Raw genomic sequence first — 22,951 nt, 5'->3', positions numbered from 1 at the left:
GGGGATGATCTGATTGACAGAACAGGTTCTGAGGAGGGTCAAACGCCCAAAGCGCGGCTCAGCCCCGCCTGGCGGGGGTGGAGTCAGGGCGGGAGAGAGCCGGGAGGGGCCTGGATTAGATGCTGGGGAGGAGCGTCTACGCAGGCAGTGCAGGGGGCGGGCCTGGAGCTCGGACAACGCCGTCCCCTAGCTTTGCCCGGGTGCTGCCTCAGAGGGAGACCCAGGGGCAGGGACAGCCGCGTGCCCCGAGACCCCGGGCTGAACCCAGCACTACCCAAGTCCCCGGCAGGGAAGTGGGAGGAAGGCTGAGCACCGCCTTCCAAAAACAGGAGGGAAATGAATCTGTGCAAAGAGGATGCAGACAACAAGCTCCTCCCAGACGGGTTCTGACCCGGAAGCAGCAGACGAGGCGATGAAAGTGGGGAAACGCCAGAAACAAGGCACTTTGACCTAAGAGCGCTGACGTGCTAATGGACAGGCTTGGGCAAGACTGGGGACGAGGGCCGGACCATCCGCAAGGAGCAGACGCGGCCCGAGAGGTGCACGGTCCACGCGGTCCACCCAGCCCTCCCGCCCCGCCGCCCAGCCGGGCCTGCCCCTTGTCCCCCTCTCCTGCAGCAACACCGAAGCCACTGCCGCTGGGCTTCCAGGGCCCGCGTCCCAGCGCTACTGCTCATTAGCTGTGTGACCTCTTTGTGCCTCAGTCCCCTCACCTGCGAACGGGGACAGTTACAGCGCCCTGTACAGAGCTGCTGTGAAAGACTCGGCAGGCGCCAGTCACTTCTAGTGCTTACTGAACCCACGGTGTTCAGGGTTCCTTCCAAGATCTACTGGATCAGAGCTCGGGGTGCCGGGAGGGGGCCATGGGTCTGGTCCAGCTTGTGCTGACGTTCCTGATAAATTCTATGGATCTGAACTTTCCTGCTTCTTCCGACGCCCAGTCAATAGGTCCTGACTGATACAGACAATGGGGTATCTGCCTGAAGGTCCTTCTTGGGAGAGATGGCTCGAGGGCCAGGGCCACCCCCAGGCCAGCGTCCCTGGTCGTGACTGCTGGCACCACACCCTGTAGGCAGGCAGGGCTGAGTGTCAGGAGCCAGCTAAGCCCTCGAGCTTCCCCTGAGGAGCAGGGGCACGTGAGGTCATGCCTCCCTCCAGACTTGGACCTGATCACGTTCCTAGTCGAGCTGGGGACCGACCATCACAGGAAGTGAGACCCCTGGACGGGGCCACTGCCTGGCAGTGCCCTCACAGGCACCAGGGGCATGTTGTGGGATGACTCCCTGTTCTGGAGGGGTGGCTGGCGGGTCCCCCGTGCCTGGTGGGGCCTTGGGGGTGAAGGGAAGGCGTGCTCACCGGGCATGACGCCTTTGATGTCACTCTCGGGGTTCATGCGGTTCTTCTGCGTGAAGTGCAGGATCAGTTTCTTTGCCGACTCAAACTGGTGGGTGGCCATGAGCCACCTCAGGGACTCGGGGAAGATCCTGCAGAGAGACGGGGCACGAGTGAGGGTCTTTGCATCGCGTGGGGTGAGAAGACGCTCTGTCAGGGGCTGGGAGTGTCCAGGCAGGTCCGTCTGGGTTTCTGTCTGTGACTGTGGAGGCCAGTGGGGGCTCGGGATTCATGTAGTACCACCGGCCGAGAGAAGACTGTGGCCCTGGATGTTCCTAGTTTTCTTTAGAAAGTATAAAGTTGCAGGTTTTAAAAATACGGCAGAAAGGAGCAGTATCCTCCCAGCTGTGTCAAGAAACCCATGTAGACTGTTGAGCACAACCCTGCGTTTCTAAAGCCCGTTCCAGCAACTCACTGAGTGCTTTTGTGACAGTTTGTCTCAAAAGAGGGGCTTCCCTGGTGGCTCAGACGGTAAAGAATGCAGGAGCTTGGGTTCCATCCCTGGTCGGGAAGATCCCCTGGGGGAGGAAATGGCCACCCACTCCAGCATTCTTGCCTGGAAAATCCCATGGACAGATCTGTTTCAAAATACAAATGTTCATAGAATGATTTTAAGTTTTAAAAAATGCCCCCATTCTAGCAACCTGACGCCACTTTCCCGGGCCTCACCTGCAGAGCTATCTTCATCTTGCTGCTAGTGCCTGGGACTCCTCCCTGAGAGGATGGTTTCCAAGGGTTATTGGCAACAGACTCCTTGCTGGTTTGTGTTTAGGATGAAATGTGATGAGGATTCCCAGTGGGAGGAAAAAAAAACCACCCAAAGTCGTGTCTTATTATCAATGCATTTTGTAATTTTACACTTATAACGATATTTGCAAGTCGGCCGAAGAGAACAGCGCGCCTGTTTGGAGCCTGGTCAGCTTGCTTTTTCTGTAAAAGCCCAAAGAGTCAGTATTTTAGACTTTGCCTGCGGGCCCCGAGGTCTCTTCATAAACCACTCACTGCCACATGCCCAGGGGCGGGCTGTTCCCCCAGGACTTGCCTCTGAGGCTGGCGGCGCCCCTGGGTGGGAGACAGGGACGACAGCACAGCCCCTGCGTCCCCCGCTCCAGTGTCACCGTGTCCCCTGTCACTTGCAGGGTGTCCGGGAAGCGTGACGGATGCTGATAAGCAGTTATCTTTGCTGCTGCCCGGCACCTGCCCTGCCAGCTCTGGGGAGCCTCCAATTAAGAGTAAGCCAGAAGCCGGAAAAGCTGTCAGTGTCCAATTTTTATTTCAAAGTCACATCACTCATGATGTAACAGCTGTCACCCCCTTTCCTGTTTGAATAAAAATCAAATTTCTAAATGTTCATGATGTATTCTGCAGAAAGAGCTGACGTCAGCGGTACATTGGGTACACTGGGCTAATCTCTGAGTGTTAATCTGAGCTGGGAGATCTGGGTCGTCAACAGGAATCAGAGCTCCCCTCCCACGGAGCTGCAGGAGGACCCTCCCCAGGGAGGCATGGTCCAAGCCGGAAGCTGGGCTCAGGGAGCCCCATGTCTTTTCCCCTGGGAGCCCCTCAGAAAGCTGATAACACAGGTTTCAAACTGGAGGTACAGATCTTTTTTTTTTTTTAAATAATAAAAGTTAATGTTTTACTGGCCTCTACTTTTTACAAATTAACTTTGAATAATGTATGTCAAGCAAAGAGAAACACTCAGAATCATATTATATAGACATTAACATCTTGCCATATTTTATCAGAGCTTTTCTTTGTAATGAAATAACCTAACACAAATGCTCACGCTTATAGTTCTCAACGCCCTCTCCCATCCATCTTTCTGATTTATTTGAGTTTAGTGCCACGTTCTCATTTCTTGAGAGAGACACACAGATCATTAACTTTAATTCTTCTTTTCTAATATGTGCATTTTGGACTTCAAAATTCTACCTACTGTTTTAGCTACACTTTACAGTTTTTGATAAGGAGTTCTTGCTGAGATTTGATTCTAAATATTTTGTGATTCTCTCAGGATTTTTCCTTACCTATAACAAACCTTGTATATATTTTACAAATGTAAATGTTACATATATATGTATATATAAACGTGTACATGTTACGTGTGTGTGTGTGTATATATATATATATATATATATATATACATACATTTACAAACGCACAGGGTTTGAGAGGAGGGTAGTGGTAGAGTTGCAATCTTGTTTCATTGATTTTCAATTTTTTAAAATCATGTTGAGAAAACAGTCTGTGTTCCTGCAAGCTGGCACAACCAGAACCCTGGATCCAAGAGGAGAGATGGAGAGGCGAGGCAGGGCCCAGGGAGGGGGGCCCTGAGGTTATGGGGGAGCAGCGGCCCTCGGACCAGAATGAACCCAAGTAAAGAAACTGCTCTCCCAGGAGACCTGGGCACAGGTGACAGGCAGGCTCTGTTAGCCACACGACCCGTCTCCGGTGGCAGACAGAACTGCAAACCACCTCCCCACGACTGGGTCTACACTCACTAGGCACCCTGCCACACGTTTCCCACGAGTTTAAGCCTTTCAAACTCGTCATGTGGAAGTAACATTCTCCCTACTGCACAGACGGGAAGACTCAGGTGAACAAAGTTCAGGGGCATCGTCCAGCTTCCAGGGGGTTAAAGGCAGAGCTGGATCAGAGCCCAGGCACCCCGACCCAGGACCCGCGTCACGGCAAAGAAGCCCAGTCCGAGTGCGGGGACGTGCTCCGATGATGGGGGATGGGAGGCAGACACCGGTCCAGCGACGCCCCCTCGGGCCCTCCAGATGCCGCGGCGCCCCCCAGCCCCGGTGTTTCAATCTGCTGCGGTCATAAAGGACTCGCCGAGCTGTCGGCCTGTGAGAAAGCACAGGACGGCCACTGCAGCCTGGGTGATGTGCGGTGAGGCCACATTATGGGAACTTAATGAAATGTCTCCCAACAAGTACATAATGTAATAACACCATGGAAATTAAAAAGCCGGCCAGCAGCCCAGGGTCTGGCAGGAATGTAGCTGAGCCTCAGGAAAGGAAAGAGCATGGTGGGCGGCTGGAGCCCACGTCTGCTGTGGGACTCACGCGTAACAGCAACCGCCCCGGTATTCCTGCCTGGAGGATCCCACGGGCAGAGGAGCTTGGTGGCTACAGTCCATGGGGTCACAGATGAGTCAGACAGGACTGAGCCGCTGAAGAAGAAGCAAGTCAGACTTGTCCTCATGGTCTGTTCTGCATCCCCGTCACCTGAAATATCCCTCAGAAATTAAAACTTAATTCTGTGATCCTTTCATAATACTATGACGTTGACGCTCTGCAAAACTAACCCTATCCTTGAGTCGTTGTGCCGGTGATCCCGAGCACTCAGGGTGGGTGACGTGCCTGGTGGCAGACGTGCTCGCATGCTGGTGATGCGACGTCACCACACTCGCGGGATAAACGAGACCTGGACACGGTCAATCCGGGGGGAAACACGGAAACCAGTGGCGCCTTGCGGGGAGGGCCTTCGATCAAACCGGTGAGAGGGGAGCACGGGTGAGGACGGAGGAGCAGAGCCGTGAAAGGCTCTGAGGACGGAGTTTCCCTGAACGTGGCTGAGAAAAGGGTCGTAGACGGTTGTTCTAAGGGTGCTCTGATTTAAAGAGGTGATTCTAGCTCTGGAGTATTACCAAGCATCACACGTATAACATTCTGAAAAGGCTCTCAAAATGAAAAGAGAAAAAATCAAAAGACTAGAATTGAATGAAACACCAGTTGGAAGGATATTCTAAGTTTTTGAGTCAAAGCGCTTATAAAAATATACACTTCGCTCCAGTAGATAAGCTTTCACCTGAATTTTTTCTTTTAAACTTTCGTTCTGTTTGGTATTGAAAAAATTAGGTAAGGAGGCTCAGTTCAGGGTAGAGCAAATGGATATGAATTAACTCTCTGAAAAAAAAGTTAAGTTCATGATTTAAATTTAGTAAATTAGGGAGAAGGGACAAGTACAAAATTAAAGAAAATCTGGCTCAGGATGGTTAAACCCCAGTCTTCCTAAGGCAAATGAACCCTTCCTGTAAATTTCTATGGAACAAGCAATTCTTTCATAATCAAATTGCATCCCACGAGCTGACAGTCACACAAATTTGGAACGCAACACCTTTACTGGTTTTCAACATGACACACACGTAAGCTCCAGAATTCTTCCTCTACAGCAAAACTGTGGGGGAGATTCATCAGCAGGCCCAGGCTCACAGACCAGTTTTGTGACCTTGGGCAAGTCCCCTCACCCCCAGGCCTCTGTTTCCCCATCTGTGGAATGGGGTGACGGTGTGTCGTGACACCAAGGCTTCCCTGGCTCCAACATTCTAATTCATTTCAAGAGGGCTTGTGGTGACTGTTGCCTCTTTCTGGAAGTTAAAAAAGGTGTTGCTCACGCAGTGCATGGAACAGATATTCCAATGCTGCTTTAGGTTCTGCCAGGATGGGTGGAGTCAGTCCCTAAGATGCCTTCGCAGCTGGGCTTTTAAAGGTTCGGCACCTCTGAATGGACCGCAGCGTGGAACAGCTGGGGTACATTTAAAATGTTCCTCAGTTCCCGCTCGAGACAGGGGTTACTTGGAATTCATCTAGACTCATTTCCTCCACTTCCTTGGACTCCCTTCTTTGGGCTCCGTTTACTAATTGATTCATGCGAAAGGTGATCAGGCCGCAGAAAGTGATAGACACGTGGGCATTCAAACGTAATACTGCAGGGGAATTAATTTAGCATTTTTGCCAATGATAAAAATAAAATGTGCTGAGAAATGATGTGAGAAGGTAAGTGGGCAGAAGGAGCAGAGCCTGTGTGTCCTTCTTTTTCTAACTGGAATTCCATCAGCTCCTCTGAACAAGCCGCCTGTTACAGGGAGCCTCGTGGACCCCGTGGGGAGCAGCCCCTCGCCCCCTGGCCTGTGGCTGCAATCTCGATCCCCTCGGGATGATCATCGAGGCCACAAACAGAACCCTGATGGCTCGCCGTGACTGCAGACCCAGCTCCGGGAGGCGGCCTGTTGTGTCACACCTCGGCCGATCCCAAAGGGACAGTCGCAAGGACTGGAGAGGCCTCCCATCTCCTGCCAGGACCCACCCTCATGTGGGGCTGTTGTGGGCTTTGCTGGAGGGCCTTCAGCGACCGAAGGAGGCTTGGACCCGGCCACTCGATCCATCCAGGGATTCTTGCCAGTTGCCAGCCGGGCAGGCACTTAGCAGCTGTCCCTGCACACCTGTCACCAGAAGGCCACTTCCCTAATATCTGCCGGCCGCCAACAGCTCCACCCTGCCACTGCCACAACACACATGCACACGTAACACACCACACAACACACACGTACCTGCACACAACACACACACACATGCAGCACACACATGCACACACACATTCACAGCACACACATGCACGCAGCACACACACACATGCACACACACGCAGCACACACGCATGCGGCACACGCACGCACACACACACTCACACAGCACACACATGCACGCAGCACACACATGCATGCACACACATGCAGCACACGCACGCACACATGCACGCACACACATGCAGCAACACACGCACACGCATGCAGCACACACATGCACGCACACACACGCACGCAGCGCACACACACATTCACGCAGCACACACACATGCACACACATGCAGCACACACACATGCACACACACGCACGCAGCACACACATTCACACAGCACACACATTCACGCAGCACACACACATGCACACACATGCAGCACACACACATGCACACACGCATGCACACACACACGCAGCACACGCATGCACACACACGCATGCACACGCACGCACACACATGCATGCACACACACATGCACACAGCACACGCACACACGCACACACACATGCACACAGCACACACACGCACACACACGCATGCACACACACACGCACGCACACACATGCATGCAGCACACACATGCACGCAGCACACACACGCACGCACACTGCCTGAGCTCGGCCTGGCCCCAGCCTCCGAGATTCCCAAGCTGGTCTTAAGCGACCCCTGGCTTTCCCATGGTGGGCAGGGTATCAGGGCGGAATACTGGAGCACAGGCCAGGCACTGGGCCATGGTGTGGCTCCGGGGTCAGCACCGCTGGCGTTTGGAATCGAGGCCAGACCCTGCGGTGGTGCCTCACTTCAGACTGGCAGCCTCTCTCCACATCTACTTGGAAACGTTTCAGTTGACTGCAGGGCTTCCTATTATTTTACATAATCTCTGCCTACTCAGAAGGCAAAAATGGGGCTGCCTCTAGCCTGAGGGCTCCTGAAAATTCCACCCATCAGCAAATCCCCCAAACCCCAATTTAGAGAGCATCCTGATCTGTTCATCGGGTGCTTATGACTGACACATGGCCACCACTCTCGTGTCCAACTGCCTTTGTCAGTGTTACCTAATCTTCCCCATCCAGATAATTTACAGACAATCGGGATTTCATGGGGCTTCCCTGGTGGCTCAGATGGTAAAGAATCTGCCTGCAATGTGGGAGACCTGGGTTCCATTCCTGGGTTGGGAAGATCCCCTGGAGAAAGGAACGGCTGCCCACTCCGGTATTCTGACCTGGAGAATTCCATGGACTGTATAGTCCACGGGGTCTCAAAGAGTCGGACACAGCTGAGTGACTTTCACATACATACACAGGATTTGATGGGTGTCCCAGGCGACACAGGGGAAAAGAATCCACCTGCTGATAATGCAGGAGATGCACGAGACGCGGTGGGGTCAATCCCTGGGCCAGGATGACTTCCTGGAGAAGGACATGGCAACCCACTCCAGTGTTCCTGCCTGGGAAACCCAATGAACAGAGGAGCCTGGGGGGCTACGGTCCACGGGGTCGAAAGAGTCGGACAGGACTGAGTGACTGAGCACACGCGGGATTTGACTAAAACATTTTTGGCTGTTTTTGTTGCCAGTTTCCTGAAACTCTCTTTAAATTAACTATCTGACAAGCTGTACAAATAATCACTGCAGTCGATCGAGCTCCCAGAGGCAACGTGTCTTTTATGACTCACTTCTTCCACTTTCCTGGGAGGAAAACGTTGTCCCGTGGGGCCCAGCCTCTGGTGAAGGTGTAACTGAGTCGGGTTTCCTTCCTGGGGTGCAGGGCGTCCTGAGGCCTTTGTTTTATGTCTGCATAGTGTTATTTTGACCCCGTTGTAAAAAACCTGCCTGCAGTGCAGCAGACCAGGGTTCCATCCCTGGGATGGGAAGATCCTCTGGAGAAGGGAATGGCAATCCACTCCAGTATTCTTGCCTGGAGAATCCCATGGACAGAGGCGCCTGGCGGGCTACAGTCCGTGGGGTCGTGGAGTCGGACACGGCCGAGAGACCAACACACACATTGAAATAAATTTCCTCTTGATGCAGGAAGGTGTTTTGTTCCCGTGGTGAGAGTGGGCAAGACAAACCAATGCTGGGATGCACATGTTCGGTCCTCATGCTGGCTCAGGAGTCACTGCGGGCCTTGACCTCGGCCGGTAGACCAGAGATGGGCCAATCTCTCTCTGCCTCAGTTTCTCCATCCAATCTCTCTCTGCCTCAGTTTCTCCATCTGCCCTGGAACCTCCTCCAGAGGGTCTGAGTCACAGAAAGTGCTGGGCAGCATCTGACTCCGAGCAGACCCTCAAGAAATGTTAAAAATCAGTATTATTCTGGTCAGAGTAGTTCCGGCGGTATTTAAAAGAGCCAAGTAATATTTAGGAGTGCTTATCTATTGGAATTGTTAATCATTTTTTTTCAGGATATTTATCTAACATGAGACCCTTCAAATGCTTTACAATTGCTTGTTTCTTGAAATTTTTAAAAATTAAGGTTGCTTGTAGCACACACCACGTGCCCGAGGGTTTTAAGTACTTCTCCTCCAGCGAGTGCCCAGGCCAGCCCACTTGGATGGCCGCGGTGTCAGGGTTCACCTTCCCTCTGAGGGATGGACAGACTGCTTGTTCTCCACTGTTCCCAGGGCTGCGAGAGCCTCCTCTCAGGCCTCCGTGTTCCCGCAGGGGTGACTCCCTCCTGCTCTCCTGGACGCGTCCCAGGTCTCCCTGAGTGCCGGCAGTGCTCGGTCGGTAATCCCGTACCTTCACACGTCTTGAACCTTCTCAAGGCAGCTCACGCCATGCGTCCAACAGGCGAGTCTTGGGGAGACCCCGTTCGATGCAGGGACTTGGCTGGGAGCCTGGGGGTCATGAAGGGAGACCACGCCCAGGTTCCCTGCGGGGTGAGGGACACATGGGTGCCAGGGCAGGTGGGCAGGGTGGGCCCTTGCCCTCCCAGCAGATGCCGCCACGGGCCACAGCTGGAGACTCCCAGACATGCCTGCGCCTGGGGATACGTTCTCACAGAGCAGATAAAATCGCTGGATTCGGTACCGAGGCTTCTGTGTCTTCTACCGGTTCCAGGAATGCCTGCAACGTCCGCCGTCTGAGAGGACCCACAGGGACCGCACTGGGCAGCAGGTCCTGCGTGGCATCTCACAGACCCCAAGGCTGGCACCTGCTCACGTCCGGCAGAACCAAGAACCCCTTCCTACAAGAAGGGTGTGCTGTCACAGCCGACACGTGTCTCCTTTCACACCTAGTCAGCATCTTTGTCGGACCAGGCCCCTCGTCCCGTAAGCAGACGGCTGGCTGTTCCTTCTCACGGGGCAGCCTGGCGCACAGCAGCCCCCTGGGACTCGAGCCGACAGCCTTCCTGGCGGGCTTCCTAAACCACCCTTGGACATTCGGACCCAAGCGGTCTGGGGTGGGCCCCGTGGTGGTGACAGTCCAGGCCACACTCTGAGAACCACTGACACTCGCAAACCAGCTTTTAATGGCTCTCCACACTTGTGAGTGTTTTTAGGGCAGCTTTTTGATGTCCTGGTTTCCCTGGCGAAAACCAGGGGTAATCCCACCAACCACCAGCTTGGACCTAATCCGAGAATATCAGGTTAACACAGCCTCGCAGACCGGAGCCTAGGACTGATCTCGGGAAAAGCGCTTCCTGAAAACTTGAAGACACGTTCAAGTCGCCAGACCTGATGGCGTGCCTGCCTCGCAGGAGGTACCCGAGGCTCCCCTCCCTGAAAAGCTGCTTCTCCACGAGGCGGGAGTGTGTGTGTGTGTGTGTGTGTGTGGACAGTGGGCCCAACACCTGGCAGATACTCCCTGAAGAAGCGTGGGTGCGCTGTCTCAGCAGAGGCCTCCCCGGGGACCTCGCTGAATTGCTGCGCTAGTGGTAAAGAATCCACTCGCCAATGCAGGAGATGCAAGAGACTCGGGTTCAATCCCTGGATTGGGAAGATCCCCTGGAGAAGGAAATGGCAGCCCACCCCAGTCTTCTTGCCTGGAGAATGCTGTGGACAGAGAGGCCTGGCGGGCTACAGTCCACGGGGTCGCAGAGAGTGGGACACGACTGAGCGACGGACACAAACAGCGCCCCCGGCGCACGCCGGGCCCGAGGCAGACGGACGTGCCCACGCTCCTGCTCACAAACCATCCCGGGGCTCGGCTCCCGCAGAGATGCTCCTCAGGGGGCGACAGCGAGCAGCGACATTCCGGGAGCGTGACAGAGCATGTGCACCGTCTCTGGGAACCCTTCCTCCTGGGTCTCCCCCGAGCCCTGCAGGCAGAGATGCCGCACAGCCAGCTTTCGCCAGCACCTCCTCGGTCCCGGGTCACTCTCCGCAGGGAAACCCCCCAGGCCAGCCAAGGCCACGTCTTCTGTGCACACCTTCCTGATCGTGTAGCCCGCACTCTCCCCAACGTGCTCAGTGAGCGCACACCTGGACCCCCGAATACAGCCGCTCTCTGGAGCACGCTCAGCCCCCAGACTCTGGTCACACGACCCGCACGCTCAAAGGCTGCAGCCTGGCCAGCCACATGCAGCCAGCTTCTGCCCAGCTCTCATCTGCCGGGACCACGTCTCCACGCAGAACCTGGTCCGATCTCCTCTTTCTGATCACTTAATCTCAGCAAGGCCCATTTCCTCAGACAGGCTACCCCGAGCTCCTCCTTCCCGTGGCTTTGTCCCATTTCTCCTCATGCTGCTTTTTGGAAAGCGCATCACTGGCTCGGGCCATGGCCCTCCTCACCCCCCAACAACCATGAGCACAGGCTGTACTCAGAGGCCCTCGTGCCTGGAACCGCATTCGGTGCAGGGAAGGGCGACCGGTTAGCACAGGAGGTGAATTCACTTCTCGGTCGGTGTGCTCTGTTTCACAGACTTCCCGAGACACAGACTCCCTGATGTGTACTGTCTGGCCTCGGTGATGGGTCCCCTTGGTGAGACTCTCCTTCCACGTGGGTCTTGGATCCAGCGATTCCCCGTGGGACTTTCATGTCTGACCCCGAGAGTCCAGTGAGCGTCCATGGTTTCTCCATCAGCTTCCAGCCATGGACAGCGATAGGAATTTGGAGGAACACTCCGGTCCGTGTATTGCAAATTTCCAGGTGCCAGCGTCTCAAGGGTGAATCCTCCCTGCCCAGGGCCCGGGGCAGTCAGCCAGGTATGGAGCTGAGTGAGGCCCTGCCAGCGTGGAGACCCTCCAGTCCTGTCATCACTGACGCTCCAAGGGCCGGCTTCCTCCTGGGGCCTCAGTTCTAAGTGCAGACAGGGCGTGAGACCTCAGCCCCGGGCGGGGGCTCACCCAGAGCCCTGGGCCCCTTTCTGGCTCAGATGCCCTGCGGCGGCCTCTGTGTCACTCCTGCTTGAATGCTGTCCCGGGCGCGGGCCCCGGTACCCTCTTTCCTGCCCTGGATCAACACTGTGTCCGTCATCAGTTGAAGCAGCCTCTTACCTAGGGTGTGTCTGGAAGCTCCCAGCCTCCATCTGGACCAGACCTTCATCTGCACTCGCCTCCGTGCGCCACACTCACCCCGAGTTCCGGGGACTCTGTATCGTGTGCTCTGCTTTTGTTGTTGTTCAGTCACTCAGTTGTGTCCGACTCTGCGACCCCATGGACTACAGCATGTCAGGCTTTCCTGTCCTTCACCATCTCCCGGAGTTTACTCAAACCCATGTCCACTGAGTCAGTGATGCCATCCAACCATCTCATCCTTTGTCGTCCCCGTCTCCTCCTGCCTTTAATCTGTCCCAGCATCAGGGTCTTTTCCAATGAGTTGGCTCTTCGCATCAGGTGGCCAGAGTTTTGGAGGTTCAGCTTCAGCATCAGTCCTTCCAATGAATATTCAGTGGATTTCCTTTAGGATGGACTCTGGTTTACGGCCTCTGTTCACACACCTGCTCCTCAGAGTTGCTCCAAAGCACCAGGCACGCTGCCAGGCACCCAGACCGCATATAAATACTGGTTCTTAAATTAGAGTGACTTTCAATATTTTTGTCACCAACAGTCGGGCGTGCTGGCTGGCTTCAGCTCCTGCCCTCCCGAGGCCAGTTCATGCTTCGGGAGTGAGGAAGCTCCTCCTGCAGCAGAGGGTGGAAGGGTGCTCATCAGGAGACAAAAAAGAGGGGGCACTTCAGTGGCCTTTAAAAGCCAGTGATGCCCCTGGAGCTTCGGAGGGCTGTGGGCAGGGCGGACCGCGGTTCCCTCGACTGGCCCCCCACGCCTGCAGGCCTGCACCCCTGGAAGGGGGTGTGCCAACAGCAACAGCAGCAGCTGCGATGTGCCAGCGCTGCTCAGGCCAGACGCGCGCCAGGTGCCTCGGGGGTCCCGACGTCGACGAGAGCAGCTGACTGGGGTGGAGCGGGTCCACCTCAAAGCTGGGGCGCCCAGGCGGGAACCACACGGCGTCCGTGTGTCCGGACGCCGCCCATCTGTCTGTCCACACACACTCCTCACTTATCAAAGCACCCTGGGTGCCCTTTTCACCATCAAGTTTTGTTTTTACATTTGTGTGTTTCAAAGAACATCTTTAGGTTTTATAATGTATTCACATAAACGAATTTTTTTTAACCTTGCCTGTCATTAAATCTTGATGTATTTTTAAAATTGAAAATAAAAAATAAGATAAATCCTCTAGCACTTGGCACGGGAGCTGGGCCCCCAGACCTGCTCTAGGAAACCCCTCCGGGCCACTTCTCCCCATCAGGAGCCCTCCTACCTGCGACAGGTGGGAGCAGAGCCTGGGCGGAGCCTCGGAGCCTGGCGCTGATGGAGACGCCGCTGCCTGTCCTCACAGGCGTCTGAGTCTCCGAGAGGCCGGGTGGATGCCCGGGCCTCCAGCCCCCCGGGGTGGCAGATAGCACCACTGCCCCTGGGAGCTGTGGAGGCAGGGAAGATTCCAATGGGGGTGGGGGGCGGGGTGTTCCTGACTGCAGGGTGGACGTGCGGGGCGGCGGGCTCCTCTCAGTGGTGGGGAGGTCAGGGATGAGGCACCGAGGCTGAGGGCAGTAGACAGCACAGCCCTTGGCTCGAGGGCCCGCGGGTGTCCTCAGTTTTGCCTTCTGTACAATGGGGCCATGAAATGCCCAGCCTGACCCACCTACTGTTTGTACAGGGCTTGCCATTTGTGTTGACACAAATGAGATGCGAGCAAGTGTTAAGTAAGGAAATGTCCTGGAATTCCAAGCCAAGTGAAGCCAACCCTGGGCGCAGCAAGAGAGTGACCAGGAAAGGCCTCCTTAGGTGAAAAAAGGAAGGGCTGCCCACTCCATCCTGCCTTGGGGAACGGTTTCTTTCTTCGCCTCTTACAGCCCTGCCGGAAAGAGCAGGACGTCCTGAGACACGCGGGCTCCTGCGGGAGCGGAGCCGTCCAGCCCTGGGCCGGCCGGGGAGGCTGGCCTTGGCCCGAGGGCGGCCTCCTGGAGGGTGGCCCTTACCTCATCTGGCCTCCTCCCCACTGCTGCCCGACTCTGCGGACACCCTGAGCGGGAACCCGGCTCTTGAGGAAGGCCACCTGAGTCCAGGCCACACGACCGCTCTGCCGGGGGCTCCACTGGCAGGTGAAGATGGGCCAGCCTACTGAGCTGAAAGTCGGCCGCTTTCTTCCCCTCTCTGGCGGCTTAGGAAAGGAGGCCCGATTAATACCTGTCTCGGCCACAGTGAACACTTAAAGCAAAGACACAACTGACTTCTGGCCAGAAACCGGTTTTCATTAGTAACTAAGTAACAGGAACACAGCAGAGCTGGTGGTGAAAACCTCTCTGGTGTCTCATACTCGGGGCTGGGGCGGGGGTGGAGTTTGGCACGTAAGTGGGATGGGAGGGAAGGAAAGAGAGAAAAAAGGCTTTTCCGGAACGGGTACAACGCTCATTTTCTGTGTAAACACTTCTATCGAAGGGCGGTGGTTTTTCAACTTTGGCTAAACATTAATCCCCTGAGGAGTTTAAAAGCCTCTAGTTGACAGGTCATACCCCCAGGCCAGTGTGTTCACTTGCTTTTTTCCCCTAAAATCACCAAGCCAAACACTAAAAGTTACATGCGGTTCTAAAAGCCCTAGTGGACTCCTCCAGGACAAGGGGTGGTCAAACCCCTGCAAGACACCAGAGAGTAAATGTTCCGGACTTTGCCACATCGTCTTGGTCTTACCTGCTCAACTCTGACAGCATGGCATGAGAGCGGTCATGGATGACAGAGGTGGAAACACGTGAACATGGCCGTGTTCCAATAAAACTTTATTTACAGACACGGACAGTGGGCCGGAGTCTGCCCAACCCTCACCCAGAGGAGACGGGGAGGGGCTCTGCCAAACCTCTCCTGAACATCGTCAAACAGGTTTCCTCCTTCCAACATGGGACCCTGCCCTTCGGAAGCCCATTCGGGAAAGCTATGTCAGAATGTCCGGCATTGGGGGAGCCCAGCCAGATGATGGGGACAGAGGGGGCGCCCGGGGCCTGTCCTGCTCCTCCGTCTACATTCGTGTATGTTAGAATGTTTTGCAAGGTGAAACATTTAGAAGAGGAAGTTTTTTAAAAAAAGAGAGAAACTCCCTCATTAGGAGCCACGGGCTGAACCTGGGGGCAGTCTGGGGCCAAGGCGGGCGGGGTGGATACTCACGACCAGTACAGCAGCATGAGCAGGAAGGGGCAGATGATGAACGCCTGCAGCACCTGCCAGTCCCGGCACAGGGCGGCCAGCCCCGGCATGAGGAGCTGCCCCGCCGTGGCCACGAGGCTCGCCACCATCGTGATCATGAATCGCTTCCCCGGGGGGCACAGCTCTATTCCTGCAACACAGAAGGGACGAGAGAGCCGTGAGCGCCCAGCCCGCCTGTCCCCTTTCTGGCCGAGATGCTTGTTTTTCAACAGCTGGATGAGCTTGGGTCCCCAGCGTGAAGGGTCGCAGGGCAAGTCTCGGCAGAAGAACACAGGGACGGAGAGCGGCCAGGATAGGAGACGCTGCTTCGGACAAGACGGAGCGTGACTTCACTCGCAGCCCCCAGGCCCTCTGCTGCCCTTCCTCTGCCTCTGCCCTGCACCCTCCCCACCTCCGCTCAGGGCGCAGGAAGTCCTCCAAGCCCCCCCTTCACTGCCCCCCTGGACCCTGAGTTCCAGGCAACCTGCTCCCAGGTGAGCCCAAGTCAGATCAGCCACACCCAGCCTTTCTTCTGAACCAGACAGGAAGCAGACCATGAAGCAGACTGCATCTCCTAAGGGTAAAACTCACTGAAGCCCCCCGCTCCCCACCGCCCTTGGAACTCCACTGCCCCCCCGCCCCCCGCCCTGGGCTTCCCATGCAGCCCTCTCAGATGCCGGCTCTGCCAGCAGGGGCAGGTCTGATTCACCTTTGAAGCTCCAAAAACACAGTGTCTGCCTTCAATAAATGTCAAGGTCATCATAGTCCCTCCTGTTTACAAGAATCTATGCTCTTAATCTGACCTTGAGTAAAGCAGATGGTCCCCAAACCTTGAACTGTAGCATCCAAGGGACAGCCGGTGCCCACCCACTGCATGAACTCCTGTAATAAAGTCCCCAGTACTAGAACACGCAGCTGGGTTTCATACATGTTGCCCCTATAGAGCATGTAGTCTGTTTGCTATTCTTCGTCAACAATTTGCAGGATTTCCTAAAGTTTGCTTTTATTTTTTTTTTTTAAAAAGTGTCGTTAAAATGAATTTTTAAAAAAGCAGAAGAAAGACCCTCAGGAGATACTCCTTCTCATGCCTGTGTCCCCAGATGGTGGGTCAGTGGCTACAGACCCCCCTGCCGGTTGTCCAGAGCTCAGAGCAGAGGTCAGAAGTAAAAACGTAGCAAGAAGGGAAGCAGATGAGGGGGGAACAGGAGAATCACATTCGGTCACAAGGATGGAATCGGCGCTAACAAGGATCAAGTGGTATGCCAGCCAACACCTCCACCAGCTCACACACAGAAGAAACCAGAGTCGTCAGAGTCTCTACCTCCGCCCTGCCACAAACAGGTCACCCTCACAGCTGTCCGTGGGTGAGAGAAACCTGGCCCTGCTGATAAAGATCCTTTGCCATTTAATGAAGAAAACAGGACCAAACAGCCCTCTCCTGACCGTTCACTGTGATGCCGTAACTTTCAGTGCCAGGGTCAGGTTCAGTAAAGGATTACTTCTTAGCATGGCTTGGGTATTCACCCCAGATCTGGCATTTCTGTGCTTAAAAATAAGAAAGAGATCAGGGTCTTTTAGAAAGGACTGACAGTAAGTGGCAAGTTCCAGTTTTCATGTACTAAGCAGGAGCAGAAGATGTGTTGCTATGGGAACCAGAACTCAGCATCAGCCAGGGCAAGTGTGATGCTCTGAGGCTCAGCACTGGCTCAGGCCAGATGAGAAAATTGAGCACCTGGCCACCCGGGGAACCTACAAACAGAGCCAGAGAGGTAACCACGGCTTCACGTCCTGGGGCCCTGCACACAGCTGGCAGTTTTCCCCTTCCCTGCCTGGCTCTTTAATTTCACCATGCAGTAAGCAAACATCTGCAGCTGCCGTGGTTCCCCCGGATCACTTGGGGACGTCTGGTCCCACATACCAATCTGCATCACTCACTGACACACCCAGGGTCACAGGTAACGCCCCGAACCTGGGTCGAGGTTTGTGGATCACAAAGGCGCTTTGCCCCTCCACGTGTGTGAGTCCACAATCTGACTCCGCCCTCTCCCCTCGCTGCAGCCGGCTCCTCTATTAGGGTTACATTGCCAGGGTGTGCCTTCTAGAGGGTCTCTCTTTGCTCTCAGAGTGGCCCGAGGGTCTCTAACTCCTGGCTACCTGGGCCGGAAGCAGCAGCGCCACCTGGGAGCTCCTTAGAGACACAGAGCCTCGGGCTCCGCCCAGACCCGCAGGAGCACGTCTGCACTTTAACTAGATCCCCAGATGCCTCAGGGAGAGGCGATGGCTCACCGTTTCCCCCAAACCGTTAAGCATCACCCCCAGCGGGAGAAATGTTTTTGCCTCCCAGACACACATCGATGAGAGCTGAATAAGTAACATAATTTCCGGACCTCTCCAGGGCTGCTGTTTGCTACGAACGCTAGCAGAGGTTTTACTTTCTCCCAGGTAGCAAAACGTAGAGCATCCCAGCAGGTCCATGGTATTTTAACCTTCCTGCTGGGGCAGTGGAAAAACACAGCGATCTGATGTAAGGACACGCGGATGACACCTGCAGACAACGACCTTCTGCCTTGACTCACCAGGACTGCTTCCAAACTGCCTGAAAGTAACTCTGCTCTGAAGCGTGGCTGTAAAGATGTTTTTTAAAAAAGCAATTATCAAAGAACCGCAGGCACTTCAGGTTTGCCATTAATCACATGTTCCTTTTGGACGATGAGAAATCAGCTTTTCTGAGGTGAGGAGAGGAAGGCATTCTGCAGAGCGTGAGTCCCCGAGTCCCCGCAGCCAGTGGGGTTCCGGTGGACGGTTCTCCCGAGAGAGGCCGGGCCCAGGGCTGCATACGGGCGCTCCGGACCCTCATTCTCTCTTAAATATATTGTAAATAGACTTCCTGTGCACTTATTGCAGGAAGGCAGGGGGTCGACGTTTTCCTGAGATCACGCAGTGTTCCCGGCTTCTCTGGAATGAATCTTCGGGGTTTTTCCGGGCGGGGGTCGGCAGTAACGCAGGAGCGCGCCTGCGCAGGAGGAGGAGGCCGCGGGGGGGCGGCAGGGGAGGCGGGGCCCATACAGCCCACGGCGGCGCGAAGTCGCCCGGCCTCTCCGTGCTACCCCCTCCTGGCCCACGAAGTCGGTGACATGTGTCAGCCGCACAGTGACGCACGTCTAGCTGCCGCACCAGGCTGTCGTCCCTGCAGACCGCAGGCTCAGACCGGGCATGGAACGAGAAGTCCGTCAAAGCACAGGGCACTGTGGAGCGCTCGGCCGCACCCACGGAGGGGCGAGCCGGCCAAGGGCCTGGTGCAGACGCGCGTCCTCCACCCTGCGCCCCGTCCTCCAGCCGCCTCTTACCAGCCCAGCAGCTCAGGAGCTGCTGGAGAGAAACCACCCAGAGGAGGAGGACGGCGGCCCAGGGAGCGGCCCCGGCCCCTCGCCTGGCCCCCAGCCTTGGGGTGCTGCTGCCCCTCTGGAGCTGGGCTCCTCCCCGCGCAAGGGGTGTCGCTCTCTGGCCGCTGCCCCCCGACACCTGCGGGCCCCTCTCCTCTCCCTTGCTTCCTGCCGCTCACCGTGCTGGCCCGGAAGGGGACACTCCACTCACTAATTACCATCCCGGCTGAGGACACGGGGCCCCCAGAGCCGCGAAAGACAGACTTGCCACATGTCATTGTGGAATTCCTTATTATAGCAGGAGCGTCCGAAATCGCCAGTCATGGGGACTCAAATAGCACTCGAGGGCGTAAGCGCAGAAGGCTGCGATTATCTTCCCTGTCCCCGGAAAACTTCCTTTTCCTCTCAATTTAGGACCTGCCAACCCAGTGGAATGGTTAAAACTGCCTCCATTTAGAGGAAAAGAAAATAAAAAATATAGAAACATCAATATTTCCTACAAATCGCGTTCCAGTGTCTGCCAGACGCGCTGACGCAGACGTTTAATGCTCAAATGCGGAAGAACCACACAGCTCACCCGCCAGGCCGCAGGATCTTCAGCGCTGGGCTGAGGCAGGCTCCCCGTCCCTGGGGCTGAATGCGTAGGCGGGCATTTTTCAGGTATTAAACTCACTCGATCTGCTCAACTCTCTGATGGAGGTACTGATTTTGTTCAGTTTTTCAGAAGGACATCTGGTTTGTCAATTTTATGGTGTCCAGCACAGTATCTTACAGACACTGTTGTTTAAAAGATAGGAATTAAGTAAATTATTTTTATCAAGCCACAAAATTGTTATAGTCAGTACACAATGATTTGTTCCTTAAATTCAATTAAGTGTTCACTATTTGGACTCTCATCAAATATTCAACGACAGACAATATGAAACTAAGTCATTTATAACATACATTCCTACTGTAATATTTCAAATGAAGTTTATTTTTTAAAAAACTTTTTACTTTATATTGAGATCTAGTGTAAGTGGGCTTCCCAGCTGGTGCTAGTGGTAAAGAACCCTCCTGCCAACGCAGAAGATGTAAGAGATGTGGGTTTGATCCCCGGGTCAGGAAGATCCCCTGGAGAAGGAAATGGCAACCCTCTCCAGTATTCTTGCCTGGAGAATCCCATGGACAGAGGAGTCTGGAGGGCTACAGTTCATGGGGTCACAAAGAGTCATATTGTGACTCAGCATAAACTAGTGTAAGTGCTGTTTTTAATAATCGTTTTTCTATCCCTGGGTTGGGAAGATCTGCTGGAGAAGGGATAGGCTACCCACTCCAGTATTTTGGCCTGGAGAATTCCATGGACCGTATAGTCCATGGGGTCGCAAAGATAAGGCACGACTGAGTGACTTTCACTTTACACGAGGACCCTAAAGCCCAGGGTGATGAAGCGGCTTGTCCAGGATCACGTGGTAAAGAGGGAACAAAGCAGGAACTGAAGCCGTGTCCCTGCCCCTGTGTGTCTGCCCCTGCTCTGGGCCGCAGGGAGCCTCCAAGCAGAGCCCCTGGTGGCTCTGGCCTCTCAGTGGGACCTGCCAGGATCTCAGCTCCTGGGGCTGGGCCCACCTGAAGATGCCCACGGCCCTGGCCCAGAGCCTGGGAAGGAGCCGCCGGGGCTCGGGCGTCTGTCACGTGAGGACGGCAGGGCGGGCTCTTCCTGGAGGGCCCAGCGGGAATGCCTGCGCTCCCGCGTCTTAGAGTCCCGCGATGGAGCCTGTCAGGGTCACGGGGGCCGAGACGCGCCAGTCAACCCGCAGAAGCCGGTCTCGTGCGGGATCTCACGAGGCTCACAGAGCCACACGCTGATCACGTGCAGGAGACACCGCCGCAAAGCCGGCTGCGAGGCATTAGCCACAGAGCCCAGTGTCCTTCCCAGGTCGCGGGTTCTTTCCACCACCTTATGCTTCTTTGAATGAACATTATAATTACTCCAAAGGAGGGAGAAGGATTTAAGTGTTCTGCTCAGGGAACGCTTCTGTTTAAAACCAGTGGCTGCCGCTCAGCGTACACGCGTAAGCACTTCAGTGAACACCGTGCCACCAGTTCTTTAATAAGAGGAAAATAACCCAAGAAGAGAAGTGACCTGAAACAGCAAAACGGGCTCGAGTGCATTGAAATCCTGGCGTTTCGGGCCTGCTGAGTGTTTTCAAGCTGAGTGAAGAAGCAGAAACGGGATGGGTGATTTTCACATCCAGAACAGAGTTCAGGAACCACCACCCAGGCTTCCAGCTGCCGGTTCCAAAGTGATATCCTCAATGCTCACGCTGTTTCACACCATCCATTCCATGGGTCGAAGCCACACTTGTGGACCAATCGTGTTTCCATAATTAGACGAGACATCCAAGCAAACAGAGGCCCCAGAGGCGTCAGATTTGGCACCTCAGAGGAATGTGGCCGAAGAGAGGAGTCCTAAGTTAATGGGTCCAACCCTGCCCCACATCAGTGGCACACAGCTCCCCGGGAGGATCACCCAGCTTTTATTTCTCTTCATCAGCATTGTTGGCTTTGTTCCTTTATGAGCTTGACAAGCAATCAGGAAATTAGCGGGTTGGGTTTACGGTAAAGATATCTCAACCTGAGGTCAGAGTATCATTGCTGTATAATACCTGGTAACAATGAATGTCCTCTACTCTTTGGCAGATTTTTCCTAAATAGGGAAGAATTCTTAGCAAGGTAGTCTTTCTAAACAAGTTCTTCCTTTTTTATTTTTCTCTTCTTCTTACCTTCCCATTTCTCTTATGTCTACATTTTTAAAACAATTTTTTTATGTAGACCATGTTTAAAGTCTTCATTGAATTTATGTAATATATTTAATATCCAATATTGTGTTTCTAACACGTTCCCAGGTGATGCAGGCGCTGCTGGCTCAGGGACCACACTTGAAAACCCAGCGTTCTGAACACTGGAGGGAGAGGTTTACGCATCTCAACCCTGAGATTAAGTACAGTCTCCTTTGCAGCATTTTGCTGGGACAAATATCAACAACCTCAGATATGCAAATGATACCACTCTAATGGCAGAAAGGAAAGAGGAACTAAGGAGCCTCTGGTTAAGGGTGAAAGAGGAGAGTGAAAAAGCTGGCTTGAAACTCAGGATTCAAAAAACTAAGATCGTGGCATCCAGTCCCATCACTTCATAGCAAATACATGGGGAAAAAGTGAAAACAGATTTTCTTTTCTTGGACTCCAAAATCACTGCAGATGGTGATTGCAGCCACGAAATTAAAAGACACTTGCTTCTTGGAAAGAAAGCTATGACAAACCTGGAGAGCATACTAAAAAGCAGAGACATCACTGTGCTGACAAAAGTCTGTACAGTTATTTAAAGCTATGGTTTTTCTAGTCATCACGTACAGATGTGAGAGTTGGATCATAAAGAAGGCTGAGTGCCGAAGAACTGATGCTTTCAAATTGCGGTGCTAGAGAAGGCTCTTGAGAGTCCCTTGGACGGCAAGGAGATGCAACCAGTCCATCCTAAAGGAAATCAACACTGAATACCCATTGGAAGGACTGATGCTGAAGCTGAAGCTCCAATACTTTGGCCGCCTGTGTGAATAGCTGGCTCATTGGAAAAGGCCGTGATGCTGGGAAGGCGTGAAGGCAGGAGGAAAAGGGGGCAAGAGAGGATGCGATGGTTTGATGGCATCACTGACTCGATGGACATGAGTTTGCGCAAACTCCAGGAGATGGTGAAGGACAGGGAAGCCTGCTGTGCTACAGTCCATGGGGTTGCAAAGAGTTGGACACGACTTAGCGACTGAAGAACAACCAACAGCACCGCAGCCCGGGCGCACGGAAAATAACACAGACCAAGGCTGCACGCGGCTCACAGCACCAGGTGGCCCGCAGGCCTCGGGGAGACTGGGTGCTTCTTGTTCCCCTCGCCATGCATGTCATTTTTTTTTCCCACTGAAGAAAAGAGTTCTCCCAGTATCCCAAGGGCAAGGCAGGCAGAGGCATAAAAGACCTGGGGTTGCAAAGAAGTTCAACCGTCAGCCTATTTCAGATGAAAGGAAACTCAGAGAACACCCACCAGGGCGGGCGGAGCCAAATGCCAGGCAGGTAAGAAACGTGCAAAACTGGCCCGGTGTGAGGGTGGGCCTGTGGCAAATCGCAGCTTGCCCTCTCTGTTCAAAGGCCTTTAAAT

General features: G+C 54.4%; 1 protein-coding gene across 4 annotated transcripts in view; it reads right to left on the bottom strand.

Annotated features, from left to right (window-relative positions):
- SLC22A23 (solute carrier family 22 member 23) overlaps positions 1-22,951 on the bottom strand; it is a 135,749-nt gene that overhangs the window by 19,573 nt on the left and 93,225 nt on the right. For 3 of the 4 annotated variants that reach the window (XM_005223883.5, XM_005223884.4, NM_001076341.1), the window contains 2 exon segments: positions 15,366-15,534; positions 1,357-1,484 (listed from right to left, as the gene is read on the bottom strand). In XM_005223883.5, coding sequence (XP_005223940.2) covers positions 1,357-1,484; positions 15,366-15,534 — 297 coding nt within the window. 4 annotated transcript variants of the gene reach the window in all.

Source organism: Bos taurus, chromosome 23, assembly GCF_002263795.3.
Source record: "Bos taurus isolate L1 Dominette 01449 registration number 42190680 breed Hereford chromosome 23, ARS-UCD2.0, whole genome shotgun sequence".
In the NCBI taxonomy this organism is placed as follows: domain Eukaryota; kingdom Metazoa; phylum Chordata; class Mammalia; order Artiodactyla; family Bovidae; genus Bos; species Bos taurus.
Note: the sequence above shows the minus strand (reverse complement) of the source record. Positions and strands in the feature narration are given on the sequence as shown.